At 37.9% G+C, this 19,756-nt stretch overlaps 2 protein-coding genes across 3 annotated transcripts; one reads left to right on the top strand and one right to left on the bottom strand.

Annotated features, from left to right (window-relative positions):
* Nucleotides 1-2,325: 2,325 nt before the first annotated feature.
* LOC110885482 (shaggy-related protein kinase kappa) lies at nt 2,326-9,033 on the bottom strand. 2 transcript variants are annotated; one of them, XM_022133192.2, is made up of 13 exons: nt 8,774-9,033; nt 7,188-7,429; nt 7,018-7,110; nt 6,169-6,228; nt 5,814-6,086; nt 5,608-5,682; nt 4,883-4,939; nt 4,664-4,804; nt 4,549-4,599; nt 4,373-4,468; nt 2,814-2,897; nt 2,641-2,743; nt 2,326-2,568 (listed from the first exon to the last, which is right to left on the bottom strand). In XM_022133192.2, the coding sequence occupies exons 2-13, from the start codon at nt 7,332-7,334 to the stop codon at nt 2,477-2,479; spliced, it is 1,272 nt and encodes a 423-aa protein (XP_021988884.1). In that variant the 5' UTR covers nt 7,335-7,429; nt 8,774-9,033; the 3' UTR covers nt 2,326-2,476. The 2 variants fall into 2 exon arrangements, with proteins under 2 accessions (XP_021988884.1, XP_021988883.1); XM_022133191.2 differs by having other exon boundaries at nt 7,182-7,429; nt 8,774-9,011.
* Nucleotides 9,034-14,030: 4,997 nt separating this feature from the next.
* On the top strand, nt 14,031-15,842 carry LOC110882228. Its single transcript, XM_022130305.1, has one exon. The coding sequence runs from the start codon at nt 14,031-14,033 to the stop codon at nt 15,840-15,842; it is 1,812 nt and encodes a 603-aa protein (XP_021985997.1).
* Nucleotides 15,843-19,756: the final 3,914 nt, after the last annotated feature.

A 19,756-nucleotide genomic window follows, 5' to 3' on the forward strand; every position in this document is an offset into this window, starting at 1 on the left:
GTTGAGATTGGAATGGACCCCACCCCACACTACCCCCCCCCCTCTCTCTCTCTCTCTCGTGATTCCCGCATCGGCATGCTTCACCGCCTGATCAAAGAAACCGAGCGGCAAAGGGCTCGGCGGCGGTGTTGCCGCGCGGCAAAGGCCTTTGCCGACATCCTTTACCGCACCACACCGGACACCCTTAGTAGTTCAAACTATAATTTATAAGAACTAAATGAATGTTGTTGGGAAACAATCATTAAATGAAAATTAGTTGTGAATTTATTATCATTTCTAATGATCTACTATACTAATAGTGCTTAAAATTAATAATTTGTGTGTATTTTTTTTTGAACGGCCAACGAATCCTCCAAATGGGCTACTGGCGAAATTCACCACATCGGGATACACTCGCCTTCCGAACCGGGGAAAACCCTCACCTAGGGCCGAAGCCCGTGAACACTCGCCCGAAGGCACGACAGTGCGGTGAGGTAAAACCCGCTCAGTTCAAGGATCGAACTAGCGATCGCCGCCTACTCGCCTAGTCTCCCATCATCACCAGATGCCGCAGAAACTAAATGCTAGGGGTAGGAATTGAACTTGGGTCACTTAGAACACAAGGTCTCTCCCTTACCACTCCACCACTAGCTCATTGGCAATAATTTGTGTGTATTAGTTGTTGATTTAGGATTTAATGTCTCATAGTAAACTCGTATATTCCCTAATCAAATGGTTGTGCGTTTAAATCCTGCAAATGACAGGTTTTGTGATTGTAGTCGTTAAAAAAGATTAAGAAACCTATAATGCAATGTGAATATTCAAGTCTACGTAGTTCAAGTATGGAAAAAACGACATGCGTGAATTAAAGCCCATTCAAAAATGAGTACTTTCGAGACTAGAGATATACTTAAACAATGTTTAGTAACAACATAATCAATGAGTCTTCTTAAAACCAAAAGCATTTTCTCTAATCATATCAAGTCCAGACCCCAAAAGTAATGATTTAGTTGGAAAGTAATTTGAGGGACTCTGAAATGGTTCTAGTTAAGATCTTTTCATAAGTGGTAAGCAATTATGTTTTGAAGACAAGATCTTACCATAAGCAAAAGGAATTCACCCACACCATACCGAAACATCATCATCTTACAAAGCAACTTCACTGTTCATCACGTCAAATGAACGCTTTGAAACATGAAAAATCAAAGAGGTGGTGTGGAAAAGGTGTTGGAGGCATGTTTTAGACGTTAGACATCACTCAAGAGGTTAAAAGCAACAAAAGGGAAAAACCAAGCGACCCACAGTCGATGTGGGATCGAGCGTGATTTGACAATGAGCTTTTCCTTGCTCCGTTGTGTGTTTTACCTATAAATACAAGTCTTTCTCAGTTTTTTTCAACTGCCCATTTTGCTCATAATATTTTAGCATACACATCTAATTATCATATCACTAGTTCCCTTGATATTCATACGTCTAGTCTAATCTTTGATTTAAGATCAAAGATCAAGAGCAAACGAGAAGTTGTGTTTCAACTTATTTATATACTTGTGATTATATTTGTGAGGATTATCACTACCATTGTAAGTGAGAAGTTTGTAAAGGGATTTACTAGAGTTGGACGTTGTAAAATAGATAATCACTACCTCTTGAGATTAGTGAAATGTAACAGGTGATCACTACTTTGGACTAGTGAAACGAAAGAGGTGACAACTACCCTGGATCAGTGAAATGTTTTAAGGCGATCACTACATTGATTAGTGAAACGTGTGTACCAGCGACCTATTTCGTTTATGAAAAACGCATAGTGGAACAACTTTTGATTAAAAAACTGGGAAAATGCCGCATAGTGAAATAGTTAACATTCACTTAAACCTCCACAATTCAAAGGGTGTAGAGCCAATTTGGGTCTAATGTAAACATCCTTATTCCTAATCCTTACCTTGCTTTCCTGCAAGAGATTACTTCCACGACTCAAACCCGTGACTTCAAGGTCACATGACATCAACCTTACTGTTGCTCCAAGATTCGCCCCTAAAACTTTATAACTTATTTACTCAAAAGATGGATCATCATCGAAATAATGTAAAGATATTTTGTTCATTGAAAAATCTATAAAATTTAGACAAAACGTCAGTCCTGTCCCACGACTCTACCAAGCCATACTAAAAGCTAACCTTTTGGACCTATCTAGACATGTTACCCCACTTACCCACCTATTTTGCCACTTCTACCAAGTGTGCAAGTAATGGCGGACCGATTAGTGATTTATCAAAGATGCAGTGTATTTAAAGAACACAAACTCGACGAAGACCTCAACGAGGAAAGAACGAAAACACAAGAAAACAGTAACCAACTACAGAAAACACATACATAGATAGATTACTTTAAGATAATAAAATTGGTACCCTCATTTCATAACAAGCTCATATGTAACAGCAAGCACAGAAGAAACAAGCAGCAAACTATTAAATCCACCATCAGCATATTGACACCAAACTCATTGGATGTTTAAAGCCATAAATAAGTTTTGTTTTCGAGCATGCTCCGGAATAAGCTTCTGGATCGTCTCTCTAGGTATCCCAGCAAGTTCTACAACACAAATAAACAAAGTCAAAATCTTACTTAACCCAAGCCAAGCTTTGAAATTTATATATAGGTTACCTTGTGGTTTATAGTTGAAGAGTGGAGGAAGGGGGCGACCATTGGGAAGACGGGTATTTGGGTCCCTTAATTCATCAAAGAAGGGATGAACACAAGCTTCCAACTGCGACGTATAAATATTTAGGAAAAACAATCATTACCGCCAAAATTATAGAAAAGATCATCCAACTTACAGCAGTGCATCGTAAATTGGGTGAATACTGGAAAAACCGACAAACTAGATCCACTGCTTCAGGAGGCAAACGCTTCTGGAAAACCTGAAAAGTTGAACATATTATAAATTAAGTTGATCTATATCAATATCATCAGTTTATTTATTTAAATATCAAATGCGGCTTTCCAGTAATCATCCTATATTTTCATAAACTAATTTGTATGGCCTGTAATTCTTTATGTGGGTCCATAGTAATATCATCAATTTGTTTATCTTTTATTTTATGAACATTTATATATTTTTCCTGAATCAAACGTGGCTTTCAGGTAAATATCCTATGTTTCTCATAATCAAATGTGGCTTTCCGTAAAATAGAATTTTAGATCTTTCGTTAATCAAAAATCTCATCCCATTTAATACTCTATTAGCATACCAACAACCAGGTCTGCAAACGAACCAAATGAACACAAACAAGGCCGTGTTCAAGTTTGTTCGTTAAAGAAATTATATGTTCACGAACTGTTCATGAACACTTACTGAATGAGATTCTCTGTTTGTGTTTCTTCGGTAAAAAAACGAGCGTGTTTGTGTTTGTTCGTGAAGTTCAGGTAACAAACACAAACAAACAAACGAACGTTCATAAATACAAACGAACACAACACAAAGGAACATGTATTAAATTTTGAATAAAATCAGTATCTTTCATCACAAATATTACGTAGATCCACCCATAGTATACTAACCTAATATTTTTATTAATAATTTAAATAAAGTACAATACGCTAATATTAAATATTTTATTAGTGGGAATTTTGAAGTATTTAGAACAAAATATAAAAAATTAAAACCCCAATAAACTATCGAACCCAAACGACCATAAACAAACACGTTCATGAACATAAACGAACGAATGCAACCTTTGTTCATTTCGTTCATTTAACTAACGAACGAAATTTCTCGTCCGTGTTCGTTCATTTATTAAATGAACGAACACAAACAAACTTCCCGCCGAACGGTTCACGAACTGTTTGTTGAACGTTCAATTCATTTGCAGCCCTACTGGCAACAACAATGTGGTGCCATCTAGTCTTCCCAAAACAAACATAAACTTTTTTCTTTTAATTATTTTTAGATGAATTCCCTCCACCTATTTCTCGAATCTCCTATGATATATTTTTAAAACCACTTGCCCACTTGTCATGCCAGATCAGATTTCTGGTCACTAAACTGACTGGTAGGTTTAGTTTGGTGAACCAAATTTTGAATGCTTATCAAATTGCTGAACCCATTTTCCATACCATATTAGTTTTTTTTTTTTTTGGTAATTAACCTTAAGATTAAAAAAGGTTTACACCTACTTTGCTGCTTTGCTGCAAGATAATTGCTAACACTATCCAAAGTTAATAACAATATTCACCCTATACATGAGAATTTGAGACATCATAGTCAACGACATGGTGACCTACATGACGTCATATAATTACTATTGTTTCAAGCACTAGCATTGGCCCATGTGGTCAAACATTCAAGCCCTAAATGACCTATAGATGCATAATATATACTCAGCTTCGAGCATACCTTGTGCCATGGATGAGGCTTAATTTGAGGAAACCTAAACTCAGTGTAGTTCGGATTCATACACTTTATCTCCTCTCTTGTAGGTGTTCCCAAAACCTATACAAACAATTGTACTACATGAAACCGGTAAACCTTACATCGTATACTTCATATCTGCAGAAGTTGAATCAACTTACCTTAATAATCTCAACCAACTGATCGACGCCACTTTCTCCGGGAAACAGAGGCTGCAAGAAAATTCAGTTAGAAATAACGGAAGTTGATAGATAAACAGTTTAGAACTGAAAGTACCTGGCCAAGTAATAGTTCAGCCATCACACATCCTGTTGACCATATATCTATAGCTGTTGTATATTCTGTGGCGCCAAATATGAGCTCTGGCGCACGATAGTATCTTGAACAGATGTATGAAACATTCGGTTCTCCTTTCACCTAAAAAGTAATTGAAGATACTAAATAAAAAAGTATATGAAACGTTGAAAACCAATATGCACAGTTTAAAAGACTTACTAGAACTTTAGCACTTCCAAAGTCACATAGTTTCAGCTGATGTGTGTGTGGATTCACCTGAAAGTAATTAAATGTGTAAAAACCAAAAAATAAGAAAGAAGAAAGTAATTCATCAAGTTTAGGCATGTAAATGAACCAAACATTCATGAACTGTTCGTAAACTTGTTCTGCGGGAAGTTCTTTTATTTAATAAACGAACGAACATAAACACACGGTTTGTTCGTGAACGTCCGTTTATGTTCGTTTCAATTTAAATACATAAGTAGCTATATTTATATGAATAATGAACATAAAAGAACTGTCTAACTACTTATATAAATATAACTAATTGATAATTGGGCGTTCTAGTAATAAAAATGGGTTTTGCAATGAAATTTATCGTAGTTAATCACTAATGTATATAAAAAACTACTTTATGTTTGTTTATGTTTAGTCAATTATGTTCATTTGTGTTGTTTATTGTTTGTTAAATTATGCTCGTTTAAATTTGTTTGTTTATGTTTGTTTACGTTCGTGAACTGTTCGTTTAGGTTTTAAACGAACGAACATAAATGAACACGAACATGCCCATTTTCTTAATAAACAAACATGAACAATAAAAGTGTTCGATTATAAGTTCATGTTCATGTTCGGTTAAAGTTAAATGAACAAACATGGACATGTCTCTGTTCGTGTTCGTTCGGTTCATTTACAGGCTTAATCAAGTTGCGAAAAAATAATCTTACAAGTAAATTTTGTGGTTTGATGTCACGGTGACATATCCCAACACAATTGTGGATATACGCAAGTGCCCTGCATATCTGCAGAAATATGAATACGAAAACATTATCAATATGAAGGTATATCATTTTTTAAATTACCTTTTTCAATCCATTTTGTCACCTATACAAATTATGTAAACTCAAAGCTAAAAAGAGACAAAGACACGTGCCTGATAGGTATACAACTTGACGTATATCAAGGGCATTCGTTGATTCATCCTAGTGTAATGCCTTGCAGTACGGCTAACAGTTTCAGGAACAAAATCAAGAACAAGATTGAGGTAAAGTTCGTCTTTATCAGTAGTTGAGAAAAAAGAATGTTTAAGCGCCACAACGTTAGGATGGTCCAGCATTTGCATAATCTGCAATTCCCTGTTCTTGTAACGTTTGTCTTGAAGAACTTTCTTAATTGCCACAATCTCTCCCGTCTCTCTGCATTTAGCCTGCACCAATAATGCAAAAGCGCATAAAAATCAATAAACTAAAAAACATAAACAATTAATCTAACAAGTTAACTTCACTCACTTGAAAAACAACACCGAAAGAACCAGTCCCGATCACATGTTCCGCTATGTAACTCACAGTCTGCCATGAAATCAAAATAAAAGAATATTACATACGAGATGACAAGTGGGATGCATCGTAGCCTGTAAACGAACCGAACGTTCATGAACTGTTCGGCGGGAAGTTCTTTTATGTTCGTTTATTTAAATAAACAAACAAACATGAACAATTTTATTTGTTCATTTGAATAAATGAACGAACATGAACACACGCTTTTTTCGTTTATTTACGTTTAAGTTTTATTAATCACATAATTAATTGTATTTTTATAAATATAAACATTAAGCGGGATTTCTAACTACTCATATAAAAATAACTAATTAGTAATTGAGCTTTCTAGTAATAAAAATGGGTTTTTGAATTGAACTTATCGCAATTAATCACTAATTTATATAAAACACCACTTTATGTTCGTTTATGTTTGGTCAATTATGTTCATTACTTTATGTTCGTTTATGTTTGGTCAATTATGTTCATTACTTTATGTTCGTTTATGTTTGGTCAATTATGTTCATTTGTGTTCGTTATGTTTGCTAAACTAAGTTCTATAAGTTTGTTTACGTTCGTGAACTGTTCGTTTAGGTTTTAAACGAACACACATAAACGAACACGAACATGCTCATTTTCTTAATGAACGAACATGAACAAAAAAATGTGTGCGATTATATGTTCATGTTCGCGTTTGTGTTCGTTTAAAGTTAAATGAACGAACACAAACATGCCCACGTTCGTGTTCGTTCGGTTCGTTTACAGGCCTACATCGTAGTTCTGTAATAAACCATTTGATTCTTTAAAGCCGTAACTTCCTACCTGTTCAGATTGACCGTTACGCCCACCAATCGTTGTCCTTATTACATGTCCAGCTTCAGTACTCGCCCCGTGTACAATCTCCGGTTCACTATCCTGAAACAATAAATTTGGTTTTAGAAATATATATTAACTCGTTAAGCATGTATTAAAACGATTGTACTTACACTCACTTTGTCATCATCACGTTCCACTTTGTCCCTGAGTCTCATCTCTAGCATTCCCCTTCCCAACCGATCAATTGCGGTAGAAGATTCGTTAAACCCGCCAACGGTTCTTGAAGTTCCGACTCCTCCATGTCCTAGGCTGGAAGAAGCCATTTTATGCCAGATGAGTACCAAATATTTTAATAATCGTCACCCTCCACAAGCTTTTTTGTGACCCTCGAGATTATTCCACCAACGAACATGTGTTCCTGTAAAAATAATAATCAATGAGGTCTCACATAACGCCTACCTTTGTAACAATTATAAATATGCAACATCAATAGAATAATAGTATTGTAGCTTAAAGCATGTGTATTAGAGACAAAAAAGATGTCATCATCACCTACAAACCCAAAGGAAACCAATTGGTGCATTGCGTGTTAAAAACCAATGATGATTCGTATACATACAATGGTGGAATCCAACTCCAACACGTTGCCATACCATGATGTATCATGCCATTTAATCTCACATGTTGCACAAATGAGTATACAAAGTTACCATAGTCGCAAACCAAAACACGTTTTTATTACTTTTCTTCTTTAAGCAAAAGTTCAGCATTAAAAATGCAGTAATCAAGTCCCCAGACAGAGTACCATTTCCATGAACATACATAATAATGATGTAAGACTTACTTTTATTATTTTTTTAAAAACGACCAACAAAAGCCCAACCACCCGCGTAAACCCGATAGCAAAGAGCCACCTACGCCCGTGAACACAGACAACGTTGGTGCCACCATTCCAAGGAAAACTCACCGCCCGAAGACCCACTGTGGTAAAACCCTTAGCTCAACCTAGAGCATTTTTCTCCAGGCGAGACTCGAACCCACGAGTCATGACCTCCACTCCACTTTTGAAAGCCATGGGACTGCCAATGTGCCAGAAGGCCATCGGCCTTACTTTACTATAGTACAATACCTTATTATTTACATCGTTACCCGAAAAATAAACAAAGGCATTTCGAGTGTAAGAGACAGAGACAGGGGTAACTCAACCACTGACGAAAACATTCTTCTATCGCATAACTATTTCCGAAACCTCATTCAGTGTTACACTGACTTGACTTATACACTAAATTAGTAAAAAATATATATATAAACAAACAAAAACACACCTTGAGCCCCCAATTAAATTCCTTCAAAAATCTGTAAAACAGTAATAAACTAATAACAACTAGACATTCCTTATTCCACATATAATTAACTAGTTTCAGGATGCTACAATTCTAAAGTAATTCACATCTAACAATAAAAATATTATTAATCAACTGAAGATAATCTATCAGATTAACTCCTAATGAAAAGCTGCAATAATCACATTACTCTTATCATAAAAACAATCCACAATCAATCTTCTCATCACACTTTAAAATTTCATAAAATCACATAATTAATCACAAACATCGATAACACACAAGCCGAAAAATCAGTACAATTGACCACAACTCAGATCCACACACAATTCAGTCAAACTAAATCGAAAGGAAGTAATCAAGACGGATCAACAACAAATTAGGGCATCCGTACAATAATGAGTGTGAAGAAGACTGACCGTGACGAAAATCGGAGAGAATTGAGAAGAGATTGTGAGCATTTCAGGAGGGTTGATGGATGATCCGATTAGATTTATCGTTTAGGGTGTGGGGTTTGGGTTTCTTCTCTCTCCACCAGTTTCATTGAAAGATAGCGACGAGAGGGAAGGAAGGGGGTTTTTGATGCTAGCTACACAAGAGAAAGATAAAAGAGGCTTTTGGGTTTCTATTTTCTGACAAGTAGCCTGTCAGACCCTTTAAAATATGCTTTTCTTTATCCGGATTTATTATTTTATTTTATTTTCTAAGTTTTGGTCTATAATATTGGTTTGGGATTGGAATCAAACTTAGATTACCAAATAATTCAAGAATATTTATATCTATCTCACTTACTAGTTTTCTAGTTTCTATAATTAATTTTTTATTTATATGTATCTCACTTACTAGTTTTCTAGTTTGTATCTATCTCACTTACTAGTTTTCTAGTTTCTATAATGAATTTTTTAATTTATTTATATAAAATTTTAGTTTATACTTGGTCGTATATTCAGCAGCTAATCGTTATTAATTACCCGTCAGGTTCGCAGGTGTATTTGTAGATGTCAGGTTTGTCGTTTTGTGGTTTTATATGGTTTAAGTTTACCTATTGAGATTCTTGTTACCTGAAATTTGATTCAAAACTCACCATAAAATGGATTTAAAATATCATACACTCAACCACACTTCTAACAAATCTATGATTTTAGTAATTTCAAGTTTTCAAACAACTTCAACATACTTTTTATTTTATTTTCTAAAAGTATATAAATTATTTACAAATGTTGTATTAATGCAGGTAAATGAGTTCAATTAGACGGTTGTCACCTGATGCCATACATCTCCCATACCTGTAAAAATATTTAAAACTAATCTCATATCCGACTATTTGTCTCATGTATTTTAGGTTTAGTTGTTGAGTCATGTTTTTTTTGGGTAAATTGCATTTTCGCCCTCTATGTTTGTATCGGATTGCAATAGATACCCTTTAACTTCAATAATTCCAGTCACAATCATTTATTTGGAAAACTCATTACACCCTACGTCCTTTAACACTAATCAGGTTAAAACTGTAATTTAAATCTAAACATGTGCCTTGCACACGAGAGTAGATTAGTAATTTTATTCATTTGTTTACATAAAACTCTATCTCTTCCCTCGGCCATTTCTCACTTTCCAACCAACCTCCACCACCACCAAATTCACTAGATCTTAACTATATAACACACTAGGTTATCATCCGCGAACGGTTAGAACATTTAAATGATGTAAACAACAGTTGAACAATTTACATAGGTTTTACCATTTAATTTTATAACAAGAAGTACACCACAGCCTGTCTGTCGACGGAACCGGCTCCACCATTCGATTCCTAACACTCCGATTAGGCGTTGATTGGCAACTTTAGTCGAGAGGAGTTTCAAGTGGCAGCGGTGGGTTAGTGACAGAGTCGAGATGCCGAGATGGTATATCAGAGGTAGTGGGACACGTGGGTGGACAGTTGTAATAAAGGTGGAAACACACGGTTTGTAACCTTACAAATAAAGAAACATAACTTACAAGAACCTATAGCATGAAAAACATCTTAAGCTTAATGTACAACCAGACAATGCCTATTTTTGTTGCAAATTTATAATATATAATATATAATATCTTCTATATTATATTATATTATATCATATTATATTATAAATTATAAATGTGGTTGAAATTGCATACGACACTAAATTAAAAAATAGCAATAATAATTAATAAATATGGTTGAAATTGCATACGGCACTAAATTAAAAAAATAGCAATAATAATTAAATTCGAATTAAAAAATCTTAAAATGTAAAAGTATACGAATAATTCATAAATGTGTAAATATATTCTTTATCTGCAACCATTTGCTATTTTATTTGTTATACTGCTATCTCTATCTAATATTAGTAGTGTAACTTTGTCTCTGCTTTTAACTCCACATACATCGATGCATCATCAATACTAGTAAAACAAATAACATCAATCCATGCATGATGAGCACCGAGGTATTTTTTATCTCAAATTAAACAAAACTATTATCGTATTACCTTTTGTTTTCCTAAATTTTCCTCTCACAAGAACCTGGCATGTGTTTATCAAGTTCAAGCAAGTCACGCAGCCCAAAAGCCCAAACCGGAGGCAACACACACCATTGGGCAATGACTTGCCATACAACTTGAGCGAGTTGACACGAAACAAAAAGATGTCCGCTCGTTCCGGAATAATCCCCACCAAAGGCATATGTATCAGATGCCACATTGATGAACTGGTTTCCAGGCAAAAATCTGCTAAAAAGAGGACATGTGTCCCAAATAATTTACCTTTGTCATATATAATAGATATATAGATACACTAGGTTATCACCCACGAACTTCGCGAGTAGGAAAACTTACTTTGTATTAATCAAACTATGTCAGAAACTTGTTTTATAATTGTTTTGATTGAAAGTTGTAGTCATTAGGGTTGCGAACAAACTTGTTTTATAATTGTTTTGAATTGAAAGTTGTAGTTATTAGGGTTGCGAGTAAGGTCAGAAACTTTGGGCAAGAATCGGAGGCAGAAATTTGCCTCACTGAATGACCCACGACACAAAAAAAAAATACTTTTATTTATTATAACAGATTATTAGAACTTTATTAATATTGTGTCCGTTCTTTATTATAACACTTAACATGTACAAAAACTAAAAAACTATAATGAATTATCCAAGGCTTTAACACCACCACTGTCACCAACCTTTGAAACACACAAACACAATATATTTTGATATGCACAATCACATTGGTTGAGTACCACATATATGGGCCAGACAGGTTGAAAGTTGACTGTAGTGCAATCCAAATTTCAAATGCATAGTCTTCAAATGTATTTATTATTGTTATAATATTATTTACGTAACTATATTTGACCTTACATATTATTTACAAAACATACTGAAGGGGTAAGGTCCCAAAAACCCCATAATAAGAACTTGGGACCATACCACAACCTTGTCTTTCAGCCCCTTTTTGACCTTGCGCGGTCGCGCACTGGTCCTACGAAGAAGGCTTAAGGGACAGGCAACAGACAACACTTACGCGCCAAAAGGAAATCATAAATCCTTGCGCTTTCTCCATAAACAAAGGATAAAAATCCTAAGTTAAACACTTCCGCCTAATGATATCCAGACTTGGATATTATTTACCCAACTGGTGCCACACGATAAAAGAGTCACACAGGATTATGGCAATAACCTTCTAGAAAGACCCAATCGTGCACCACTAAATGGTTACAACCGTCTGGACACGTGTCATCACCTCAGGCACCCCTGAAATCACGACGATGGCATGAAGTTTCCACTTGATCACTTTCCACGTGGCAAAGCCCCAGCCATAGATCTAAACAGCGATCCGTGTGCGCTCACGTCGGATCGAGAAGCTTAACGGAAGGAAATGTAACCGCTTACGGGGTTAGCATCTTCCGTCAACATTTCACCAACGGGTTTTCCCGCCCAAAACTTTCGGCTATAAATTAGAGAACAATTCAGGTATGAAATTCAAGTTACACACACTTCGTCAATACCCCTTATTCTTCTTCTTCATAAACACATACTTATTCTCACGCCGGAGTCGGGTCAAGGAGAGAACCCTTTTCTCCCCTTGATGAGGCTAACGGTGCTTTGTTTTGTAGAGTTTACCGGAGAAGAAGACCAGCTGCAATCGAATCAGATGAGAGAGAACAACCCTTTTTATGCAGATCCAAACCCCCTAGATAATTTGATTCCGGTCATTTATCTAGTGTTTCTTCATTGGCGCCCACCGATTTCTCTGTCTTATCAGTTTTATCTCGTTTCGATTCAGTTTCTTTCATTCTTTGTTTTTCACATGGCAGAAAATTCATTACCCCACCCATCAGTTCCTCGATCTGAATTCAAGGGTTCGACAACCCCAAATACTCAGATTGACGGAATCATGGGAGTCAACGAAAGTAATAGTCACTCAGACGAAAAGAGTTCCTCAGATCAGCTCATAGAGAGAGCCCCAGAATACTTGTTCGACAGATGCCAGGTTGCTTTAAACCAAATTTTCACACAAATTCACAGATCTGAGTCCCCAAACACCAGATCTGATACTCTACAAAAAAAACAGTGGAACGATTGATACTGTAGTATTGGACCCACAGATACCTTGTCAGTGGGACATCCAATGTAACAACTATACCAAGATAATCCCAAAATCAGAGGGAATCAATGGTCGGACAGATGAACCAAAACAAACGACACCATGATCAACATTGGAGGGAACAACAAGTCATATTTCCTATTGTTCCTGGAGGCCCTCAGGAAGAGTGACCAGTCATCATTACTGGCATCTTCGGCCATTACCGAACGGACTATATGTTTATAGATCCAGGGAGCTCGATGGATATCATATACGAGCAGTGCTTCAAACAGCTTGACCCAGAAGATAAAGCACAACTAGAACCGGTTGATTTTCCTCTTACCGGATTTTGCAATGAAGCTGTATTTCCATTAGGGCAAATAGCATTTCCTGTGACTCTATCTGATGGCGAACATTCGCGTACAGTCACAGTAAACTTTATGGTCATGCCGGCAACATCACGCCATGATGTTTTGCTCGGAAGAAGGTCGCAAAGGGAATTTAGCATGATCACTTCCATTCCACATGCTGCATGCGGATTTCCAACAGAAACTGGAGTAGCAATTCTAACAATAAAGATATATTCGCTTGGTGCCCAGCAGACATGACCGGGGTTCCGCACGATATAGCACAACATTGTCTGAACATTAGACCTTCAGCAGAACCTGTTGCGCAGGGGAGGCGCAGCCTCAGCGCCGAGAAAGCAGAAGCTATGAATGAGCAAGTTACAGAGCTACTTAACGCCGGAATCTTGCGCGAGGTCCAATACCATACCTGGGTCGCCAACCCAGTAATGGTCCAAAAGCATAGTGGCGGATGGAGAATGTGTGTCGACTTCAAAGACCTGAATAAAGCATGCCCAAAGGATTGCTACGCGCTTCCTGAGATAGACAAAAAAGTCAACTCTCTAGCATCATTTCGATGGAAATGCTTTCTTGACTGTTACAAAGGTTACCATCAGGTCCAGATGAAAGAAGAAGACGAGGACAAGACAGCATTCCGCACAGACAAGGGCATTTTCTGTTACACAAAAATGCCCTTCGGTTTACGCAACGCAGGCGCAACTTACCAGCGCCTAATGGACACAGTCTTCAGAGGCGACATCGGCAAAACAGTTGAGGTATACATGGATGACCTTGTCATCATGAGCCACAAAGAATATACAATGCTCGCAAATATCCAACGCACGTTCGATTCTTTGCGCAACGTAAACTTAAAGCTCAACCCAACCAAGTGTTCCTTCGGAATGGAAGAAGGAAAATTTTTGGGTTTCATAGTAACAAGAGAAGGGTTCAAAGTAAATCCAGAAAAGGTGCAGGCCATCCAGCTAATGCCATCACCTGCAACAATAAAAGAAATGCAAAGACTCGCCGGACGTCTAGCAGCCTTGAACAGATTCTTGGCAAACCATGCGGCAAAGTCTTATCCATTCATTAGCACCCTACAAAACTGCGCCAAGAAAACCCACTTCCAGTGGACGCCCGAAGCAGAAGCAGCTTTCAAGCAGATGAAAGAATGTTTAATTCAGTTGCCGACGCTAACAGCACCACGGGAAAAAGAGCCACTGATTTTATATCTATCTGCTGCCGAAGTCGCGGTAGGCGCAGTATTAATGGTGGAACGAGAAAACATTCAGACTCCAATCTACTATATAAGCAAGATGCACACTGGCCCAGAGACACGTTACTCGATAATAGAAAAACTAGTCCTAGCCCTAATACATGCATCACGGCGCTTACGTCGGTATTTCTCTGGTCATGTCATCACAGTTCTCACTAATTACCATTTAGGTCAAATCTTATCCAAACCCGATGTCGCGGGAAGATTGGCCAAATGGGCTATTGAGCTCGGAGGATACAATATCCTATACAGACCGCGACCGGCAATCAAGGGGCAAGTTCTAGCAGATTTTGCCACAGAAGTTCCTATCGACAAAGTCCAAGAGTGCGAGGCAATCCAAAACCCTGTTCCTATTTTCGACGATAGGGTCTGGACTCTACACACAGATGGCGCTTCTAATGATGACGGAGCAGGTGCGGGTCTCCGGTTGGTCAGCCCAGATGACCATGAACTTACATATGCAATACGCCTGGATTTCCAAAGCACGAACAACGAGGCAGAATATGAAGCGTCCTTAGCAGGCCTTCGCTTAGCACTTAAAATGGGGGCGAGAAACCTCGAAGCTAACATTGATTCAAAATTAGTGGCCGAACAAGTTAATGGACACTATGATGCAAAAGGAGAGGCTATGGCGTTATACCTGGAGCAAGCGCGGATGTTGATTAGCCAATTCCAAACGTTCAGGGTTAATCATATAAACAGAAGCGAGAATAAGCATGCGGATGCACTAAGCAAATTGGCTGCTACCAGTTTCAAGCACTTAGCAAAAGAGGTACGCATTGAGGTGCTATCTAATCCTTCTGTTCCTCTCAAACAAGTAAACGTTATAGAAATCGGCAATCCATCCTGGATGTCCCCGATCATCTTATATTTGCAACACGGGAAACTCCCGGAAGGAAAGGCGGAAGCCAGGAAAATCCAGCATAAGGCAATAAACTATGAAATGGCGGACGGAATTTTATACAGAAAGTCATTCATGGGGCCGTTACTACGATGCGTTGACAAAACAGACGCGCAATACTTAGTCAGGGAGATCCATGAAGGCTTGTGTGGGATACATGCCAGACCGCGCATGGTAGTAGCAAAAATAATGGACGCAGGCTACTATTGGTCGGGAAATGCACGTAGACGCGGTATAAATATTGCGGAAATGCGCAGCATGCCAGCGCCACGCACCAAAAACACTCCGGCCAAAGAATCCACTAATACCAGTCACGTCCGCCTGGCCTTTCCAACAATGGGGCATCGATCTTGTTGGCCCATTCCCTGACGCGCCAGGCGCAGTAAAATTCATCATCGTAGCAGTAGACTATTTCACGAAGTGGGTTGAAGCCAAGGCATTAGCTTCAACAACGGCAATGGTAATCCGCAAATTTATATGGGAACATATTATTTGCAGATTCGGATTACCATTGCGCATCATCTCCGACAACGGCACCAACTTTGCCTCCGAAGATCTTCAGAAATGGTTCAGAGAAATGAAGATCGAACACAACTTTGCTTCCGTGGCACACCCACAGGCAAACGGCCAAGTCGAGAGCGTCAACAAACAGATTGTCGACGGCATTAAAGCGTGACTTGGAACAGCGCGCAGAGGATGGGTTGATGAGCTCCCAAACATCTTATGGGCTCATCGCACCATGCCAAAGACTAGCACGGGAGAAACTCCATTCAGTCTTGTTTACGGATCTGAAGCAGTAATCCCCACCGAAATTGGCCTCTCATCACCGCGCATGATTGCCAAGCAAAACCAAAACAACGAGCAAGAGCGAAGACTGGATTTAGACCTTCTCGAAGAAAGGCGCGAGAATGCCGCCATCACCAAGGCAAGGTACAAATCCAAACTCGAAAAATACTACAATGCGCGCGTACGCGTGTGTACCTTTGTCCCGGGTGATTTCGTCTTGCGCGACAATGAGGCTTCCAACGCGGAAAAACCAGGCAAATTAGCGCCAAAATGGGAAGGACCATACATCGTCAATGAAGTCTTAGGCGAAGGGGCATACACCCTGAAAAGAATTGATGGGACACTAGTTCCTCGCACCTGGAACGCACAGCAACTACGCAGGTGTTACATATAAGCCAAACCATTCCGCAAAAATAAAAGTATACAGGCAATGTATTTCTTTATTATCCTTTGTATTATTGGCCTTGCGCCCTATTAATACAAGCATCATCTTTACCCATGTTACTGTTTGTTACAAATTGCATATAATTCTTTTGGTATACGCGAAAATAATATGTGAACATTGTACGCTTCATGAACAGTCTAAAAAGGGCACAACCTTACGCATTTTAAGACAAACGTTCACATATAAGCACAGTACCATTCTCATTCGCTCTACATATTCAAAGCAATTAAACATATGCAACTTATTGTAATTCAAACACAAACTGAAGATTACATGCACGGCAGTGCATCAAAAAACATATATATCATTAAGAGCAATATAAACAACCATTTACAACGATCACGACAGTGATATTAAAAAATTTTCAGTAGCAAAACCAACATGAACGTCAAAAATGGGAAAACACAGGTTCCCAAACCTAACCTAACCTAATCAACAACAGGACCTTCATCAGCAACCAGCACCTGATCACCACGGCGGTTCTTCCGACGACAGTATACCAGCTGGCATACACCTCTCCAAAGCATCGGAAAACGGGACATCAGGTCATCAGCAGATAATACTTCGACTTTCTCATAAACAACACCTTTTTTACAACCAGCACTGGCAACGGTCGAAGAATCAGGATTAAACGAATCCTTTTCCTTGTTAGCTATTAATGGTGGAGAACCAGCAAGAAGCACGAGACCTTCAGCAGCCTCGCAGGTCCTCAAAACATCCAAAAGTCGCCGAGTACGAAAAGAACGCTTCGTCTTCATTTTTTCCGAATCAAGGAAGAAGGCGAAAATACTCAAATATATATATATAGAGGAAACAAGCTCCGGGAAATAGAAAAGCTTAATCACCATGATTAACTGTCAAAACGTCCCTTCTGAACGGTGCTACAGGACCTAGGGTCGTATCCCCATAAATGAAGACTGACAAGCATCAATACGTATCCCAAGGTAAAAAGACAAAGTATTACAAATACTAATTTTTTACTATAGGTTGACGTCACCAAGCGTCAGGTCATGATTACAAAAGGGTCAAATCAACAGAGGGAAAAATCACAACTCCCCCTAAAAGTTTTAAACAAAGAAAATCTTCTTACAGACGATTCTCTTCTTTCACGCCCAAAAAAAATAAATAAAACAACAAAACATTTTCTCTCTCGTAAGTCCAGTGCTCCACTTATTTGCATAAGAGCAACACTAGACTAGGGGGACTTGAAGGGGTAAGGTCCCCAAAACCCCATAATAAGAACTTGGGACCATACCACAACCTTGTCTTTCATCCCCTTTTTGACCTTGCGCGGCCGTGCACTGGTCCTACGAAGAAGGCTTAAGGGACAGGCAACAGACAACACTTACGCGCCAAAAGGAAATCATAAATCCTTGCGCTTTCTCCATAAACAAAGGATGAAAATCCTAAGTTAAACACTTCCGCCTAATGATATCCAGACTTGGATATTATTTGCCCAACTGGTGCCACACGGTAAAAGAGTCACACAGGATTATGGCAATAACCTTCTAGAAAGACCCAATCGTGCACCACTAAACGGTTACAACCATCTGGACACGTGTCATCACCTCAGGCACCCCTGAAATCACGATGATGGCATGAAGTTGGAGGGAAACCTCCACTTGATCACTTTCCACGTGGCAAACCCCCAGCCATAGATCTAAACAGCGATCCGTGTGCACTCACGTCGGATCGAGAAGCTTAACGGAAGGAAATGTAACCGCTTACGGGGTTAGCATCTTCCGTCAACATTTCACCAACGGGTTTTCCCGCCCAAAACTTTTGGCTATAAATATGAGAACAATTCAGGTATGAAATTCAAGTTACACACACTTCGTCAATACCCCTTATTCTTCTTCTTCATAAACACTTACTTATTCTCACGCCGGTGTCGGGTCAAGGAGAGAATCCTTTTCTCCCCTTGACGAGGCTAACGGTGCTTTGTTTTGTAGAGTTTACCGGAGAAGAAGACCAGCTGCAATGGAATCAGACGAGAGAGAACAACCCTTTTTATGCAGATCCAAACCCCGTAGATAATTTGATTCCGGTCATTTATCTAGTGTTTCTTCACATACTATGGTTTTTGAAACTTTAATAGTTAAACATATGAGGTAAAATCTTACTTCATAATAATAGATTGTTAATTTGTAAACAAAATTATTACCTCAAAATTAACAATTGCTGCCCAACCATCAGCCAAAGCCGGTCTAGACTCTAATGTTTTCATTGTTACGGTCCAAGACTTACCACATTCATGACGGATCTGGAGATCAATACGTGGCCATGGTCGACCCCAATGGTTATAAACAAAAGTGAGAGGTAACTCCTGAATACAAAGATAGTACTATTAAGTATATAATGAAGTTAAATAAATATTATATGAATTAGGCTATTAAACATCAGAATATTCAGTCAAACATAAATAATCATACCAGCTTTAAAGATTTTGGGTCTTCTAGAATCTTCACAAACGATAAATTCATGATTTCACCTGAATCAATAACATAGATATATTAGATCTTACATTAAATAACATACCCGATTGAACAGAAAGGTTAAGAATAAAAAAAATTACAGATTCTTGAATTATCATTCATATATCAAACAAATAACACATCTACAAATCAAAAAATACTTTCGGCTTCATGGTGAAAAATAATATTAAATATATTTATAAACTATAATGGATATCAAAATCAGCCTAAAACACCAATGAAATTCCTTGTGGAAGTACACAAACTCTTATTGAACATAGAAACTACACAAACTCTTCAAAGAAAGAAACATGGAATTATACAACATTCATAATTGTGGAAGTAAAATTAAAGATAAATATGGTTCATTTACTTTGTGATTAAACATTTTATAGCTATTGAAATTCCAATACGATCATAACAACATAGATGTTTGAAGAGATTAAAGGTGTAGATACTTACGGTTGTGGAATATGATGCGACGAAGGAAGATTGATGACTTGATTTTGATTTGAGCAAATGCTTGTTTGAAACCCTAAGATGGATATAAGCTAATGAGGAGAAGATTGTAAGAAAAT

Source organism: Helianthus annuus, chromosome 10, assembly GCF_002127325.2.
Source record: "Helianthus annuus cultivar XRQ/B chromosome 10, HanXRQr2.0-SUNRISE, whole genome shotgun sequence".
NCBI classification, from domain to species: Eukaryota; Viridiplantae; Streptophyta; class Magnoliopsida; order Asterales; family Asteraceae; genus Helianthus; species Helianthus annuus.

Bases quoted from the DNA above. Each gene is read 5' to 3' on its own strand.
- LOC110885482 (XM_022133191.2), bottom strand. From the start codon at position 7,334: ATGGCTTCTTCCAGCCTAGGACATGGAGGAGTCGGAACTTCAAGAACC. The intron at 7,111-7,181 runs GTAAGTACAATC...TTATTGTTTCAG, and splicing joins GTGATGATGACAAAGTGAGT to GATAGTGAACCGGAGATTGT. The intron at 6,087-6,168 runs GTGAGTGAAGTT...TTATTGGTGCAG, and splicing joins CTTTCGGTGTTGTTTTTCAA to GCTAAATGCAGAGAGACGGG.
- LOC110882228 (XM_022130305.1), top strand. From the start codon at position 14,031: ATGGACACAGTCTTCAGAGGCGACATCGGCAAAACAGTTGAGGTATAC.